Source organism: Canis lupus, chromosome 35, assembly GCF_011100685.1.
Source record: "Canis lupus familiaris isolate Mischka breed German Shepherd chromosome 35, alternate assembly UU_Cfam_GSD_1.0, whole genome shotgun sequence".
In the NCBI taxonomy this organism is placed as follows: Eukaryota; Metazoa; Chordata; class Mammalia; order Carnivora; family Canidae; genus Canis; species Canis lupus.
The window spans coordinates 3,800,244-3,819,441 of NC_049256.1; the positions used below are offsets into that span (position 1 = coordinate 3,800,244).

Sequence of the window (19,198 nt, forward strand, 5' to 3'; positions counted from 1 at the left end):
CCACAATTAATAATTCTGTTGGTTAGCTGCTTTAGCCAAAGAGAAAAGCACTCATCCACACTATTTTCCAAAAGAACTAAGCCCAAGAAAATTTGGTAAAAATAAAAATATTTTTAAGAAAGGAACATCACAAATTTTATTGACATTTCAGGAGGCAAACTGTAAAATCTAGGAAACGTTAAATTGAGATTTGGGTTGTACATATCCACTTCTTAATTTAGAAGTAGAGAAAATAACACATCCAGCTTAGAATTTATTCTACTTCACAGTCTCTAATTTTTCAAGTTGTTCTTAATTGTAAAGTTGAACTGCTCTACAAACAATAATTCTGTTTAACAATTTTGTAATAAAAACCAAGTTCACATATCCACTTATATACAGCAAAATTGGTGTTTACCACCAAGTTATTTCTGAAATATAGCTTTCTCAGATATAAGTAGAACTTTCTCTCATTGAGTATAAACGAATTTCTATGCTCTAAAAACAGATAATTTAATTTTGACAATGAAAATAATAATAACAATAATAATAATATGATTTAGTCTATCTGTTCTTTTGATTGCTGGATTCTGGGTAAGTTATATATTTCAACATCCTGAAACAAAGAGAAACTCTATATACATACACCTTGCATACAGAGACATAAAAGGCTCTGATAAAAATATTAAATGATACTGATGGAGTCAGTATGAAATCAGACTATACAAAATCACAGCAAATAAATAATATGGGACTTTTGGGTCACACTTATAACCAAAGCATTAAGCACTAGGTTTTTTTAATATGAAAAAAATGTGTTTTAATTTCCCCTCACTCCCAACTTTTGGTATGTGTATACAGGGAAAGAAAGATCTGCCAAATGCTTAATCCATGACAGCAAGTATTATTCTAAGAACTAATGAAAGCTGAGTCTGTCTCCTTCAGAGACAGGTGAAATACAAACTTTAAGACAAGCCAAAATGTGTGCAAACTGGATAATCTAGCTAAGAATTTGAGATTAGCAGCTTTCTCTTTACAGAAGGGATGTATATAAGGTTATTGTTTGTTTTTATAAGGATTTGGGGGGAAAAGAGAAGAGAAGTTAGGAAACCAAAATGAAAAGATAAATGAGCTGAATAGGACTCCATATAAAATTAATCAAAATCACTATTATATTATAGCAGTTCAAAACATATAATTCTGAAAAACTGAGGTCTGAAACAGAAAGGAGTACTTTGACAAATTTCATGTCCCATTTAACTAAGTAATGAAAAGGAGAATTTCAAGTTCTCTCAGTATCAGAACAAACACAGTTTGACTTCAAAACCTAGAGTCAGATTTGGCAATACAACAGAAATGCTTGCTCATTTATTTATTTATTACAATCTCAAAAACAGAAAATTGTTACCACTGGATTTGAAATCCATCAGTACATGTTTGTTTGTTATTTCAACAAAGAAAAATTATTACTAGATTTCAAATTCTTTCGATGCTAGATTTCTTTTGGAGGCAAGGATGACCCCCCCCCCAACCCCCAGGGATGTTTAATGCCACTTGCTTTTGAAAAGTACAAATTATATAGATAGCATCAATAGCTAACATGTACATGGGCAATGACCATGCACCAGATACTGATCTTCATAGACATTAAATCACTGATCTTTACAACAGTCTTCCTCATATTACTCCCATTCTACAGGTGAGGACACTGCCTGAGATCACACAACCAGTGGAAGTGTTCGTTCAAGTGTAGACATGGTCCCTCCTACCAACACTCAGTATGTTTTCAAAATGAAATCCATAAAAACTTTTGCCTTTTTTCACTAAGCCTTCTAGAATATTCAACAACCCAGAAAAAAATATTTTATAGATCATGAATGGATTCATAGGAACTCCATGTTCCAGCAAATAATCTCCCAGAGATAACAACTGGACAATCCTTAAGTGTAATTTCCTTTCTGTTCTCCTCATACTCCCTGGTCATAATTCCTCTCTTAAAAGGAAAACCCACAATTAACCTATTCCTTATTTTTAATTCTGATATGCTTTGTTGTATTTGTTACCATGTTATTTAATATAAATTTTTCATTTATTCCCAGATATACTTTTGCATTTAAAAAATGTGTTTGTCTTTTGTTTTTCCGGTTTCTCTGTGTTTTGGGTACAAAATGGATACAAAAGTATGTGTTGTTTCCTTATCTGCTAACAACGATGCATCATTTTCCCCTCGTGCCAACGTGCACAGGGCTCAGATCCTAGGAAATGTGTAACAGGCCTGCCTTTCACTAACGCTAATTAATAAATTGGGCTAAGGAGCCCTCTATAAAATCTGTATCCCTAGGCTCGTCACTCTTATATCAACTAAAGTCTCACAGGTCCTGCAGAGCTTCTCTGGTCTGTTTTCCATGTACTGTCTTACCTAATCTTCATGATAACCTTAGGAAACAAGTGCATTTATTGTAGCCATTTACCTAAGACACTAAGTCTCAGAGAGGCCCAGTGACTTGCCCAAGGCCACAGAGCCAGCCAGTGGCAAAGGGGAATTAGGACACAGGCTATCCAGCATCTGAGCCTAAGGGCCTCCTTGCCACAGTGAACTAGGTGGCCTCTTCCACCTCCTTTGCTCTGAAGCTGGTTGACGGGGCTTAAGGGAAAATTATCCTTTGTACTTCAACACCAGTAGAATTAAATATTCAAGGTTTTAAAGGGAGATTTTTTATAAAACCCGATTAATTCTTAGTTTTCCTCTCTATGAGATGGCACCTGTATTCTATAAATAATAAACAAGCGTTACATTCATTCTCTTTGTGCTCTCCTTAGTGTTTAATGCTAAGCAAAATTCAAGAAATAAGCAACATTAAAAACTGTAATGTTAAACCTTTAAATAGAGTCTCTTCTCAGTGAGCACTGGGCCAGTGATAAAGCAATCCTTTGCTGTCTCATGTTAAGTCGTTCACTCAGAACATGACCAAATGCAGGATTCCAGAGGCCACACTAGAAGGCAGGGCCCCACAGCCTCAGGAATCCAAGGAGTGAGGCGCACAAGGTACTGAACCATTACTAATCGGTCTATTCATACATGATATTCCTCTTCAAGTCACATGCAAATGTCTATTTTTGCTTTAAAGTTAGCCAAGCTTATTATACTTTTACTCTGCTTTTTTGACTAAAGAAAAAAGTAAAGGAATATATGTAACTGTGCTATGCTAATTCTACAGATAGTGTTTGTCTTTGCCTATGAGGCCACACCGTCACTACCCCACCAACCTATCTCTGCTCTTCAACTTGCCTCCCTCCAGTTGAGTAATGCCTCTCCTCAGAGTCCATGCCTCCCCACCTTCATAATTAAAGGCTGACTTTGCCATTGCTGGCCAATTAAAGTTCACCCCTTTCTGTTCTGGGAAGGACTCGGCCTCATTATCAAGCCTATTCACAGAATCTGTAGCTCTTCTTCCCAGTGTTTATTTTTCCGGTTTGCACTCTGCTACCCCAAAGTATATTTCTCAAAGACTAAATTCAAAATGATATGAGAGTTCAGAGAAGCAAAGCCCCACAAATTAAGGTACTTTAAGAAATTCTGTCGGGATCCCTGGGTGGCGCAGCGGTTTAGCGCCTGCCTTTGGCCCAGGGCGCGATCCTGGAGACCCAGGATCGAATCCCACGTCGGGCTCCCGGTGCATGGAGCCTGCCTGCTTCTCCCTCTGTCTGTGTCTCTGCCTCTCTCTCTCTCTCTCTCTCTCTCTCTGATGTGACTATCATAAATAAATAAAAAATAAATAAATTAATTAATTAATTAAAAAAAAATTCTGTCCATCTTCATCTTATGATTAAATGATCTTATTTGAACCTTTAGTTGTCCTGGCTCTCAAACCGTAAGATCCAGGAGAGCAGCATTAGCAACAATGGGGGGCTTGCTGGTTCCCAGATTCCTGAACCAGCCATCCTCCTTCATGAGGCCTCTGGGTGGCTCTGATGCACACTGCAGGTTGAACGCCTGCTGAGTTAGAAGTCTGTGCTCATCCAAATTGCTGATGTTGACCCTGTGGATTCAGGTACAGACAGGTGTCTCCTCTTACCCTACTGCATACAGTTTACTAACCCTTATTATTTTGTTCATGAGCAACCAGGGACTGCTGGCTGATAATTCTGAAAAATTTCCAGTGCAGCCTCTTGGAAAAATCATCCTCATATTTACTTCAATTTAATCACAAAAAGATGAAGTCCACACCACCATTAGATTTCCCTTAACAGCTTATCCTCCAATTATATCCATCTCTTACAATTGAGGACAGCAGCCTATTAAAGTTGAATACAATATGGATAAACACCTTTTCACTCCCCTATTCCTACAAAACTCATATTTCCCTGGGCTATGAGGAAGAATCATTTCTGATTATGTCTTGCAGCTCTGTACCCTTCCACCTATACGGTCTATACTATCTCCTCCTATAAATTTATGGGTCTCCCTCCTAAACTTCTCTTGCAAGTTATTGTTTCAGTGATTCATTTCTCCTACTAACTGTGATTTGCCAAGTGGGCCTTCTATTGTCTTTATCAGAATCAAATCTGCCCTTATGATTTTGAAGGCCTTGGAATGAAAACATTTGTAGCTCACCTGGCAGTCCCAGGTTCTCACTCCACTTATTTCTAAGTCTGTCATCCATGTAGGAACATTACTGCCCATCTTCTGAAGTCTGCTAGTTCCGCCACGAGCCACCTAAGTGTAGCTTTGCATGTCTCCGTGCATGTCTTCTTCCAGCCATTTCCAGTAACACTAACAGCCCTGTCATGCTGAGGCTGTTCACCTTCTGCCATAACCGGATTCATCCCAGGCCCCGTCACTAGTCCAGCACATTCTCACAGTGACTACTCCCCCTCACGCCTCCATACCTGCTCCATTTTCCTCTGGACTAGCTGCACGCACTACTTGTTGCCACCGTCCTCATCTCATGTCTTACTCTCCTGTGTCCTCCTTGCAAGTAAATTTCAACATCCACGCAGTTTAAGCACTCTTTCTGACATACCACCTCACTTCTTCAAAACTGTAGTGACCATGATGGGGCTCAGGACATGCTACCCCAAAATATTGCACCTTGCCATATGGAACATTTTAAGCTGAAGGAATCTGAGAAAATAGTAAAAGCAGGAAGGTCACTCTATCCCTCCCCTTCTCCCTTTCTCTTCTCCCCTGAAAGTTATGAAACTCTCCAGTGAGAGGTGTCCTCCCCTATAACTGGAGAAAAGGAACATCCTTATCTCTGAAGACAGAGGGAGGCCAAGAAGAATCCAAACAAAGAGATCTTGTTAAGTTTCCCCCTGTTTACTATACTTACCTCATACTCTTTGACCTGTCATATTTCTCCACAACCATCCATTCTCCATCGAACCTAACATAAAAATACTTAGTCGTAATGGTTCCTCTGGATCTTCATTTCTCTATAAAGGTTTCCAGTCCCATAAAACTGATATTAAATAAGTTTGTATGCTTTTCAGTTTAACTGTAAGACCCAGTCAGGGACCCCAAGAGTTGAGGGAAACTTTTTCCCACCTCCACATTAAACCAACAGTGATTAACAGGAGAAACTTCTACAGTTTTCTCAAACTCCATTTTCTCAAATCCCTTCAGCTTAAAATATTCACCACATTTTGGGGTAGCACATCCTGAAGCCCAACAACTCTTACTAAGTTCCTTCTCTTGGTTCACTTGATACACAGTCAAATCACTAACTCCTCTCTAGCTACCAAACACCTCTCAGCCAGTGCCAACACCTGGAGCAAAGTTAAGTCCCTCTGCCAATCCTCCCCTTTTGGATTGATTAAAGTACTAAGTTAGTGTAGTCTGAATAAATTATCAGTTTCTACCTAAAACCAATTCTTCTGTACTATGTATGATCTACTCTGAAATTTTCTGCTTTGCAGAATATGAACATATCACTCGCTTTTATAGGAATATTTGTGGATGAACATAGCGATACATGTATACTTTCCTAATTATATTTGTCATATTTTGATACTTTTGCAAGATATAAAACGAGCTGGTTAGGTTAGAGAACAGAAGGTGCTAAACATATCTACTATTACTTCTTAAAGTCTAAAAGTCAAGGTTCTCAGAAAAGATTATGAGTTATCACAAGAAAATTCGTTTCCTTTTCTTCAAATCCTGTTGGCGTTTAGATGCCAAAATCCTTGCTGCTGTTTTTCCATCTGTCCACAGTGTGTATTTTTTTAAACATACACCTGCAATCAGAATAATCCAGAGAATCCAAATCTATTAATGTAAACACTCCCAAATCAGGCCAGAGCATATGGGTCACTGTATGGGTTTTTGTTCTCTGTACAGCATGAACTTCCATACAGACGTATATATTTGAAAACTGTTCTCAAAAAAGTTTAAGACGTGCTCACGGAGTTATACCAAATTTAATACATAAAAACTCCCGTTTCCTTTAAGGAAAGCAGAAAATGTCAAAGGAGAGGACAAAAGAGGAGAAAAAGAAGACGACAATGACCATGACGCCAGCAGCAAACCCAGAAGTTTCAGCTTCCATAAAATATATAGCTGCCTATTAGAACGCAAAAACCGGAGTGTAAATGTTTCATTCAAGCTTGCCAAAGATCAGCTTAGTTTTTATTGCTCTGTGCAATTTCCGAATTAAGTGACTTCACTGTGAGTGGGACTTTTTTATGTAACACATTACATCATAAATTAACCCTAATAATGTTATAGCTTTTAGCTTACCCAGGTTTCTGCTTTATCTGAGAATGTGGGAAGCGTGCAAAGCAGTTAAGCACTAAGGAACAGGGGGAAGCCACCAGTGCTCACCAGCAGATAAATCGCACAATGAGCTGGCATGGTTACAAGCCAAGCGGCACATTCTTCCCCTGATTTTGATTTGTTATCGGAGTTTCAGTGGAAAACACACACAGGAGGACGGCGGCAGAGGAAGCAGGAGGCCACTGTGTCCAAGTGATTCCACCAGCCTGTGCTTGCTCACTGAGTCACTCACCTCGTAGCCTTTCTCCAGCAGGAACTCAGCCAAGTATGAACCATCCTGGGAAGAGAAGGAAAGTTGACAATTGTCAGACCCATCACGGCTAGCGCAGAGGGCCGCGAAGGCTGAGGGCGTTGAGGAGCACACTAACGGGGCTACGTGAACTTAAATTAAGGGTCAGAGCAACCGGAATAAAAATAATACAGACAATAATGATGGTAAAAACACAAGAGTTCCACTTTCCACGGTTCACTAAGCATTTTCATCATCAACATTATTTACTTGAGCACCACAGAGGCAGGGCAAGGCGTCATCATTGTCCTGTTTACCCAGTAAGAAACAAAGTCCAGGGAGATCATGTGGGGCAACGGAGAGAAGGTGACACTTCAGACGAGGCAGGTTGAGGTTTCGCCAGTTACTGGCTGCGTGAAATATGCAAACTCTGTGCAGCCGAGCAGGAGGCCTTGGTACTACAGGCACATAAAGCAGGCACCGGACTAACTCTGGGTGGTTGTGAAAAAGGAATCGCAGGGGAAGGAATGAGATGGGAGCTGTGGGGACGCAGGGAGGATGCGGGAGGAGACAGAGGACGCCACAGCATCACTAACGTTACTGGAAAAAGACGCGATGGCAGAAGGGGGGGGGGGAGCCCTTCTGGCACTGGCGGGGGCGGGCTTCTCACTCAAGCGTTCTGGAAAGTCACAAAAAAAAAATGAGTTTTGGGGGTGGAGGGCTGTCAATATGACCAGATTTGTATTATTTTCGCTGAATATGTATGCAGACAGGCACTCACAGACTTTAGATAAAAGCAGGATGTTGACGTTCTGCAAAATAGAAAGGGCGAGTAGTCAGTCGCGTGGTGGACCCCCACATCGAGAGGAAGGTGCCCGAGTGAACCCAGGTTCTCCACGGGCCTTTGACGATGCTCGTTAAGCGTCTGTGTGAAGGGGCTGCTGCTCGAGCCAAGGCCTTCCCTGTGCCGCCTTCAGGGCGACGGTGAAGGAGCGTCGTGCGCTGCAGCCGTCGAGGGCCGAAGGGGAGAGGCCGCCGTCCGCGAGGCGCTGTGAAGGGCCGTGGGCCTGGCTCGGGCGGACGTTCCCGCACGTTCCCGCACGTTCCCGGACGTCCCGCGAGCGACCCCGGGACCGCCCGCCCCGCCGCCGGCCGCGCAGGGCCGCCATCCCTCCCGGTTCGGCATAAAGACGGGAGGCCCCGCGCCGACCGGGCTCCGTGCACCCCGGGGCAACGGGACGGGCGGGTCCTCTTCCGTCTCCCAACAGGTCCCGCTGCGCTTCGACGGCTCCCACCGGATCTCTAGGAGAAGGAGAGGCGAAGGGGCCTCGCTCGTCGGTCATGGCCCAGTCGGCGCTGGGACAGGCCGGGGCTCGGGGCTCGGGGCTCGGGGCTCGGGGCTCGGGGCGGCCCAGGGAGTGTCCGCGACGTCCGCGCAGGCGACCGCGCACCGGGCCGGGGCAGGCGGCGAGCGCGAGGACCGCCCCGTCGGCTTCTGGACGCCAGCACCGCGGCTCGTAGGCCCGGAGCGGACGGACACACGGACACAGGCCTGCACGCTCCCCCCTGCCGCCCGGCGCACAGGCGGCGGCGCCGTCCTCACTCGGCCGGTGTGCAGGCCCGGGCGGCGGCGCAGGGGGCAGGGCGGCGGGGGCCGGTGTGCAGGGGGCGGGGGGCGGGGGGCACGGGCTCGGGCTCGGGCTCGCAGCGAGGAGGGCGCGGCGGGCGGGCCCGGAACACGAGGTTCTGCGAGGCCGGCCTGAGGCGGGCGCGCGGCCCGCGTGGCCCAGGGTGTGCCCGGGTGTGCCCGCGTGTCCCCGGGTGCCAGCCCAGGCGCAGCGGCAGTGCCCGCGGCTCGGGCGCGCTGAGGCCGCGGGGGCGAGGGCGAGAGGCCGCGGGCGGGGCGGGGCGGGGCGGGGCGGGCCCCCTTGGTCCTCGGAGGGCCGAGGCGGGCCGGGCCTGAGCGGGCCTGAACCCTGCCGGAGGCCGCGCGCCGCTCGCCGCCCCGCCCCGCACACACACTGCCCGGCCGCCCCGGAACACTCTGAACCAGCGGGCACTCGCTTCGCCCTCGCTTCGCCCTCGCTTCGCCCTCCCCTCCTCGCCAGCTCTCCCAAGCGAGCGGGAGCGGGCCCGGGCCGAGCCGCACGACGAGCGGGAACCGGAGCAGCGCGGGCTGGGGCTGGGGCTGGGGCTGGGGCTGGGGCTGGGGCTGGGCCTGGCCGGCGGCCCCGCTGGGCGCCCCCTCCCGGCCGGCCCGGGCGCCCCAGGACCGCAGGGCTGCGGGGAGCTTCCGTCACACCAAGGCCGCGACGCCCCGGCAAGCGACAGCCCACGGCGGACCTCCAAAGTCGTGGCACTTAATTCCTCGGGGCGCAAGGCGCGAGGCGAGCCGCGTTCCCGACTCACTAACGTGGTCCGTCCCCGCCTGGGCCCAAGCCTCCTTACAGAGAACTCTTCGGCCGAAGGGAGAATGTCCCAATCGTGACTTTGAATCTGATTCTGCGCCTGGTTACAAGGACGTCCATTCCGTATTTCGTATTAAAAGCCGCACAGACTTAAGTGATCGCCGTGGCCGTGACGCTTCCGAGCTTACTTCTGCAAGCTCCCGGCCTGGAAAACGAGGAGCCCCTGGCGTCGGAGGTAAACAAGGCAACGACGGCAGCGGGTCTGCCCGCGGGACGCTACGAGGCGGGCGAAGCTGCGCCGGAATCCCCGTCGCCCGTTCTCTCGACCTACGAAACCAGCGCCTCCCTCCCCTCCTCCACCGGGGACCTGCCAGAACGGGCCGAAACTCAACAAGATAGTAAAAGACCATAACAGACCCATTCCTAAACTCAACTGACTTACTCATTACGGAGCGTTAGTGCTTCTAGTTTTGATTGACATCACGTAATTTCAGAACACTCCGGAGCTCAGAAGGTGGCGGCCGTGGACAGCATCTGAGATTTCTCAGGTCTCGTGGGGCCCTATGCACCACTCGGGAAGCAGCTCACTACCGTTGGGATTGGGGGCGGGTGTATTTGGGGCTCCAGAGCCACGAAGGTGGGGCCACTGCCCAAGGACCAAAAGTACCAAATTTAGATAGATGGACTGGACCTGATGCCTACAGTCCCTCTACCTGGGTATCTCTGCTTTTTTGCCTTCCATGAAATACTCAGAAATGTATATAAAAGTGTAAAGAATATTCTTCATATAAAAAATAAAGAATAATTCCAAAAGTTAATCCAATCATATCTTGACTATACCACTAAAACTATACATTTCTAAAATGCTGAAGGAAGAACAGAAAGTTTACCCCTTCTCCCGATGACCCCAGAAGGCTACACCAAGCCCTGAATGATCCTCCAAGGCCACATCCAAACACGTATATGCCAGGCAGCCTCCACCCTGCAGGGGAGACTAGCATTTCTCTTCTTCCTTCAAACATGGATGCCCTTATAGCCCAGAAGGACAAATGAAAAGGACACTTTCTTATATGCAATTTGAGAAGTTGGTTCCTCTGAACTGCATACTAAATCATACTGTGTGTTTCTGCCTAAGCACCGTTTGGCAGCTTCTTTGAACCCAGTATAAGATAAGTAGTACTGGGCTAAAGAAATCACGCCACTAATAAATGAATTTCTTTGTTTAGATCATCTCAAGCATCAGGAAAAAGAATATCCTTTTTGTAAGGAGAGAAAGCACCAATTTATACTGCCCTTTATGTTCTGTGACTCTATGAATTCTAATTACTCTAAAATAAGCATCTTTTCAGCTAATAGCAATTACAGTATCAAAGTAATCTGTACTCCCCCTCCCCCCCCCCCAAGAGAGATGCAAACACCTCAATGACTAACAGAAGATGCAGTCCTGAATTAGAAAGAAAATTTCCAGTGGAAAGATTGGCAATGGAGTATGAAGAATGCAGAAGCAGAATATATTTGAAAAGTATTCTCACCTGGCTCATGTATGTAACACAAATCATTGCGTAAAACCTTTGTCGAATTCACAGAATTCAAAACATCAAGGGTATTAATTAATCCAACTGTCACATTTTACAGATCAGGAAATTGGGATTCAGAACAGTTAAATGTTTAGTGTACAGTCACACAGGAAGTAACAGAATCTGCATTAAAAAAAAAGTCTTCAGGCTCCCAGATTTCAGAATTTTTCACTAAAAAATGCTATCAAAAAAATCCAAACTGAAGAGGCTGAACTAATGTCTACAGTTGAAAACCAAGTAAAACACACTAATGCATTACCAAGTGAAGAACAAGAATACAGCAATTAATTATCAGTGGAGTGCAAACTAGCTGACTGTCGGGTAGACAGGAAACCAGGATATCATCAATATTTAAAATATAAAAAAGCCCCAATTCCTGTAGTCTTCTAAAGTGAGCAATTGTTTCCCCATAAAAGCTGCTGCCTCAGAAAAAGAGACTTTCACTCTCTTTGATTTACTTCCTGGTAGAGAAGAGCACTGTAATCCAGAAATGTTATCAACAAACTCTGAATAATAAAGAACTAATTGTGCCCAGCAGCTAAGATATTCTTTCTGTTTCCACCCCTTCCCTCTGACTACCTGCCAGGGAAAAGAGCCCTTCAAGCAGGTGTGAAACGGTTGCACATACACCTCATACATATACATCGAGAAGGGACAGCAGCCCTGCTGCCAAACACAAGGCTTTCCAGGAAGCCACTGTGAGCTGGAAGGTTAAAAGCAACATTTTAAAAAGCAGCCAGATACCTCCAGTCATCCTCCATAGGACTGTAACGTTGAGTCTTGTGTCCATCGCAAATTTTTTTTTAAAAGATTTACTTACGAAAAAATATCAGAGGGAAGAAATGACCTAAAAGGTTAACTTTAAAAAACAGTTTTTTCCAATTTGATGGGTTAAAAAATAATGTTTTTTCCTTTCATTTTTTGGTCAGTATTAAAACTGAGGAGTTTTTTTGTTTGTGATGATATATATACTGTTTCTTCTCGGAATTATTTACCTCTTCTATTTTTTGTCCATTTTTCTAGGAGGCTGTATTTTGCCAATTTGTCCTTATAAGTGTCTAGAACATAAATAAATTCATTAATTTTTATCTCTAATATAAGTGACTCAAAAAATCCTGTGAAACAGTCCAGCAGCTTCCCAGGGGCAGAACTCGTGTAATTAGCTGGTTTGAAACACACGTTTCTTTCAAATTGCAAATGATTATTGTACTGTCCTAGTTTAATGAGCAAGGAAGAATGCAAGCAGCAAAATTTGAATTCCAGCTACATTTGAACAACCCAGTATTTGTAATACCATTAATTTCAACACAGTAAAATAAATTTCTGTAATTAGGCAAATGCTTTAAGGGAAAATGGGATTAAGAGGCTAATATAAGGAGGTAGAAAGGAAACGGTTATTAATAAGGTATAGAAAGACAATTTTAATTACATAATTAGAAAGGCAAAACACACACAGATATTCCAACACAGTCCCAGAAATGTTTTAAAAGCCTCAAAAAGGAAATCCAAAGGCATTTATTAACAGCCGACTAGTCTGCTGGGGTACATACTACATAGACACATCAAGCTTGGGCCAACCTTTCAGCTCTACACGAACCAAGGAGGCCAAAAGAATACTCTATCCCACTGATCTGCTTTCCTTTTTGAAGTGTGTAAGGTCCTTTGGTTTGAACCTCTACATTTCTATCTCTCTTACTCTCCCACTCTTCACTCAGGCTGAAGCTTTTATCCTCCTAAGACGATGATAAAAGAAAATAAGAAAAACAAACTCTTCATATAACCTACACTTTCTACAAATGGTAATAGTATTAGTAACGATAGTAAGTGCATTCACAGCACTTAGGGTAGGCCAGGCTACCCTAGATGCTTATACTCCTTCACTGTAAATCTTCCCGATGGCCCTGCGTAGTAGACACTATTATCTCTCTTTTACAAATGAGCAAACTGACGTGAACTGAAACCAAGTAACCTGACCAAAATGTTGGTAAACAGAGCAAGGATTTGAAAAACGCATACACACACACACACACACACACACACACACACACACACACGCGTGCGTATAAATATTTGTAACAAATTATTCATATGACAATTTGCTTCACTAATAGGATCAATCACTCCATAATGATAGGCCTACTGATGTTTTAACATAAAATTTGGTCTCTATAGAACTCATTAACAATACAAAGTGTCCCAGATTAGTGAATATCAAACATCCACTTGGGCCATAGGTGTTATGGAATAAAGGACAGGAAGGAAATAAGAGATTTAGTCCCTGCCCGATTGCTCTGAGAAGTATCTGGGAAGCCAGGCATTTCCTGGCCTAGATAGGATTATGCTCCAGCACTGGCTCAGACCTCCACATTTCACACGCATCAGCAAACCCACACGTGGACAGATTGAGAATAGTAACCAGGTAACCTGTCCAGCTAATCAAAATGTTCTGCTATCAGGAACACCAGTAGATGCAATGACTCATGGACAGAGGGTGGCAAGGCTGCGTAGATAAAAGAAAAGCTATGAAATACTACCACACTGACCTCTTCTATACTGGATGGCACAGTGCCCTGGAGAAATAAATCACCACACTTGAGCATGAAATCAAGGTGGAAAAAAACAGAGGAAATACAAGAAACATATCCCTGTCAAAATCCTTTTAAATATCTGCCTAACTGGCTAGTTCAGTGCTGGTGTGAATAACTCCTTTCAAGTTTGGAACAATATACTACCTCAAAGTTTTTATAACTCAGGGTTCCACATACATTGATAAAGACTTGTATAGATCTGTCGGGAAGTTAATAATAAATTACCAGTAAACTTCATGCTTAAAGAATAATCTCTCTGTGGTAAATACGTATATACAAATTTTGAAAATAGAGTTCCTTTCTCTTTCCTTTTCCCTTTCTCATTATCTCTCAAAGTGACAGTCCATACAATTAAAGCCTGTTTCTCTGCAAAGTATATGCTTACGTAGTTCTATTCATCCAAGTGATTTATACAGGAAATGATTTTTTACAGGTACTCAAAACTAAAACAGTGCTACACTTTGTCCAGTGTTCAAGGCCACGCTTAATGAAAAACTTTAAATTTAAAAGAAAAAAAAAAAGCCTTTGTACTGAAAAGAGAAGAATTATGAAATTTTAGTATTTACCTGATTTATTAACTCTTCCTTGTACATTTCTTTTTATAATTTGTGTCCTGGCTAAGGGAGGAAGACAAAACAAATGTCCTTTTGTTTGTAGCTTTTAAAAGGTCATAAATAACAAAAGAATACACATATATTGATGATTCTATCTTTCCCCATCCACATTCATTTAACAGGTCGCTCCTAAAATGCCACTGTTGGTAACAAGCAGAATTTAACTATTTACAAATGTCTTTTAACCCAGTTTGTTTCAGGGATAAATAACTGGCACAAGCCAGTGAAGACTGTCTCTAAAATATGTTTTTACTATGACAGAAATGTCACTTACAGACTCACTGATGCATTGCAAATCTGCTCTGTAACTATAGAATATGCATCACCCTGGAGACACTGTAAATCACTGAAAAATAATACAAAATAAGAACTGTGATTTCCGTAACTTGAAATCACTGAAACAGATAAAATTCAAACATATGTATACAAGTGTAAATGGGCAAATTTCTAAGCATCTACCCAGAAAGCTGCTTATCATAATACTAAGAAAGCTAAAAAAAAAAAAATAAAAAAATAAAAAAATAAATAAAACTTTCAGAGTCAGAGGACAAAGAACAAAGTGTTGTAGGAATAATTTTAAATCACAGAGGTCCTACCGTGAACAAAAAATGTTGATTCCCCTGGAGTGTCCTGTCTGTGGGTAAGTTCAATTGTTAAAATTCAGTCTGTGGGCTAGGAAATCTCTCCACTTATTTGTTAAGTTGTGCTATATTATACTTTAGGGTTCTACTACTCAGAAAAGTTATCAAAAACCATTTGGGCAGGGGAGGGGAGGCAGATCACATATTTAAAAATATGTGTCTCCATTATTCTTGCAACTCTTTCTCCAGGGTCACTGTTGTTTAGGCCACACAATCCAGGTGCGTTTCTAGATAGCTCAGCCCTAACACAGAAACAGAGGAGCGTGGGTGACAGGCACTATGGAGGGAACTTGATGGGATGAGCATTGAGTTATTATACTATGTGTTGGCAAATTTAATTTAAATTAAAAAAGAAAAAAGAAAGAGTAAGAGGAGTTTTTTGTGAGATACTCAGATGACAGTTCGAACTTCCATGGTGCTTATGCTTTTAAGCTGTTTTTATCTTGTCACTTTGTTTTCTCTCACCAGCATCAAAGGAGCTTAGCTCTCATTCAATCCTACACTTTTTAAAATCTTGACTTAACAGGACAAAAAAAACATGATCAAGATTGCACTCTATTGAAGACCAGAGTTTTGTAAGGGCACACAGGGGAGAGGGTCAGGAGGAGGGATAGAGACTCTCCAAGTGAAAATAATGAATGTCCACCCCATCAGGGATTGGACACAATCCCCCATCTTGGTCACAGCAGCACCAAAGTCCAAATTCCCAATTTTGCCAGGATCTTAGACTGAAAGCCAAGTGTCCTCTAGTTCAGCCTAACCTGATCATATGTACTTTTTGGTCTAATCTTATAATACTTAAATGTCTAACCACTGCTTTGTTTCCCAGCTAGTCTCTCTCCTAATATTTATGACTTATTTGGGAGACTTGACTACATTTTATAGATTTAGGTCATACATTTGGAAAAATTGTGAGTATTTTTTATACCACAGCACCATGCTTAAAACTCCCATAAACTATCACATTTTAATAGACATGGTTAACTCAACCTTACATTATAACACATATGTTCTTTCAAAATATGTATTATTTCTATCAAAAAATAATAACCTACATTTCTATAATTCCTATGGTTGCTAAGTACTCTATAATATTTTTCCTATTTATATCTCTCACAACATCCTGGTGAGGTAACTAATATTATTCCCATTTTTCCAGATTAGAAAACTGAAGTTCAGAAAGCTTAAATCCCTTGTTCAAGGTCCTAGAACTAGTTAAAGAACTTGGCAGTATATGAAACCAATTTGTCTAATCCTAAATACAGTGTTATTTCCATAATAATTCTCCTTCAATCAAAATAAAAGTGTTTCAACCAAAACCAGATGCCAATGCCTGTTTTTTAAAGCTTTTCAATTAACTAAAACATATATAAAACCTAAAAGTTTACTGAAAAATAATTTTTAAAATAAGTACCAATTACTTATTTTTGCAATAATCTACTATTATGAATGCTTAAATAATCCTCCACGTTCAAGTACACTAAACAAAATACTTGTGTGTGTGTGTATACACACAAGTGCACAGACTCAAAGGGATTTCTATGCCATTATCCTGAGGATTAAAAAACAACAACACAGCTCTTGTTAAATGTTAAAAGCAGATCCTGAGGCAATCAACCCATTGATAAGCATCCTTTAAAATATAAAGGACTACATAATGTGATATGGCAAATAAAAATAAGGATAAGATGTATTTTCTACTTTTAAGGAATTTACAATCTAGTGAAAGGACAGGAATCAAAACATCAGCATCATCATATTAGTGATCATATTAATGTTAACATCCACTCACTGTATTAAGCAGTGCTGGCCAATAGAAATATATTTTGAGTCACATGTGTAATTTTAAACTTTCTATGTAGCCAAAATTTATTTTTTTAATATTTTATTTATTTATTCATGAAGGACAGAGACAGAGAGAGAGAGAGAGAGAGAGAGAGAGGCAGAGACACAGGCAGAGGTAGAAGCAGGCTCCATGCGAGGAACCTGACATGGGACTCGATCCCGGAATTCCAGGATCACGTCCCGGGCTGAAGGCAGGCGCTAAACCGCTGAGCCACCCACCCAGGCTGCCCTGAGTAGCCAAACTTTAAAAACTTAAAAATAAATAGGCAAAAGTTAATTTTAATTATATATTTAACTAAATATATACAGAATGCTATATCAACATTAATAAAAAAGTATTGAGATGTTGCACATTTTTGTATTAAAATCTTCAAAATCTCTTATATTATACTTACAGCACATCTCAATTCAGAACTAAATTTTTAAATATTTTTTAAAAAAGAAAAACTGATTTGACTTTGGAGCAAAAGTTTGTCAGTTTAAAATCTGTATCTGTTCAAGTTAACTCACTCTTATGTCAAGGACCAACAGTGAATCCAAATTAGTATTTGCATACATGAAAAGCAACTCTAATAGTGTTCTTGAAATTTTATTTCTAGTTTTTATAGGCAGTTTATGCAATGCTGTTAATAACTAAAACCTTCTACATATTCAGTTTTAAAAATGTATAAAGTCATTATTATTGATTTATACTATAAAAACTTTAAATTTCAACATGAATTCTCACAACTCCCTAGCTAGGTCAGTAACTTTTCCTTTCCTTAGAGCTTCAAATTTAGCTCATTTATAGGCAGTGTGGTCAGACTGAGAAAACAAATCACACTGCCATGTTTTCTTTTAATTACTATTTGGTAAGCATTCCTTTTGTTTCAAGAAGGAAAAGAAAATCTTATATTGGAGTAAATATTACAGAAATCTTTTTAAAATTCATCCACAATTCCACCAATGAGTGCTGTCAAAGAGCAGCACTACCTTCATTGTCCTCCATTTCCTTCAACAGGTTTATAAACTGGCAATGATTCACATATTTGAATGTATAGACTGAAAACTTTTAACTATGATATGACAATTTTTTAAAAGTCTGCTTCAGAATATAGTGGAATGAAGCAATAAAAGAAACATCATCAGTCTTTTATTTTAAAATTCCAATAAATGCAGATATTTCACCTAACATACCTGGAGTCATACCTGTTGTGATAGAAACTAAATTTTTTTCATATATATCTGAAATTCTTCTTTGATAACAGAACATTCAAAAATATGCTACAGTTTGGTAGTTCTAACCACAAATTTACATCATTTTTTTGTAAATTTTTATTTTTTTAAAGATTTTATTTATGGATTCATGAGAGATACACAGAAAGAGGCAGAGACATAGGCAGAGGGAGAAATAGACTCCTGATAGCCCAATGCAGGACTCCATAGGGGATTCTGGGATTCCGGGATCATGCCCTGAGCCAAAGGTAGACATTCAACCACTGAGCCACCCAGGATCCCTGTAAATTTTTAAATCCTTTAAGAAAAAGGATATCTAAAGTAGTAAGTAGACAAAAACTCATATATTCTATGCTTGTCTAAAGATAAAGGAAAGCACCTGGAATTTTTCAAATTTCACATCAATTGTTCTTTCATACTGGTAGAAAGACCTTGTAGAGGCAACTGATGATTTAATTAAATATCATTAAAGTTTTGTATATATATTTTTGCCTTTCTCATAATTTTCTAATAAAACTTCAGTAACAAATAATTTATTTTGCCATCTTCCCATCTAAAATTAGTTTTGTCAGTCAACAAAACTAAAAGACAACCTACGGAATGGGAGAAGATATTTGCAAATGACAGATCAGGTAAAGGGCTAGTATCCAAGATCAATAAAGAACTTATTAAACTCAACACCCAAGAAACAAACAATCCAATCATGAAATGGGCAGAAGACATGAACAGAAATTTCACCAAAGAAGACATAGACATGGCCAACAAGCACATGAGGAAATGCTCCACATCACTGGCCATCAGGGAAATACACATCAAAACCACAATGAGATCCCACCTCACACCAGTGAGAATGGGGAAAATTAACAAGGCAGGAAACCACAAATGTTGAGAGGATGTGGAGAAAGGGGAGCCCTCTGTACTGTTGGTGGGAATGTGAACTGGTGCAGCCACTCTGGAAAACCATGTGGAGGTTCCTCAAAGAGTTAAAAATAGAACTTGCCTACGACCCAGCAATTGCACTGCTGGGGATTTACCCCAAAGATACAGATGCAGTGAAATGCTGGGACACCTGCACCCCAGTGTTCACAGCAGCAATGTCCACAATGGCCAAACTGTGGAAGAAGCCACAATCCTTCAACAGATAAATGGATAAAGATGATGTAGTTTAAAAATGGTATATACAATGGAATATTACTCAGCCATCAGAAAAAAATGAATACCTACCATTTACTTCGACATGGATGGAACTGGAGGGTATTATGCTGAGTGAAATAAGTCAACTGGAGAAAGATGATTGTCATATGGTTTCACTCATATGTGGAATATA

General features: G+C 41.5%; 1 protein-coding gene across 2 annotated transcripts in view; it reads right to left on the reverse strand.

Annotated features, from left to right (window-relative positions):
- GMDS (GDP-mannose 4,6-dehydratase) overlaps positions 1-19,198 on the reverse strand; it is a 574,940-nt gene that overhangs the window by 442,822 nt on the left and 112,920 nt on the right. For both annotated transcript variants that reach the window (XM_038584010.1, XM_038584011.1), the window contains exon 2: positions 6,987-7,031. In XM_038584010.1, coding sequence (XP_038439938.1) covers positions 6,987-7,031 — 45 coding nt within the window. The remainder of the gene's footprint in view (positions 1-6,986; positions 7,032-19,198) is intronic.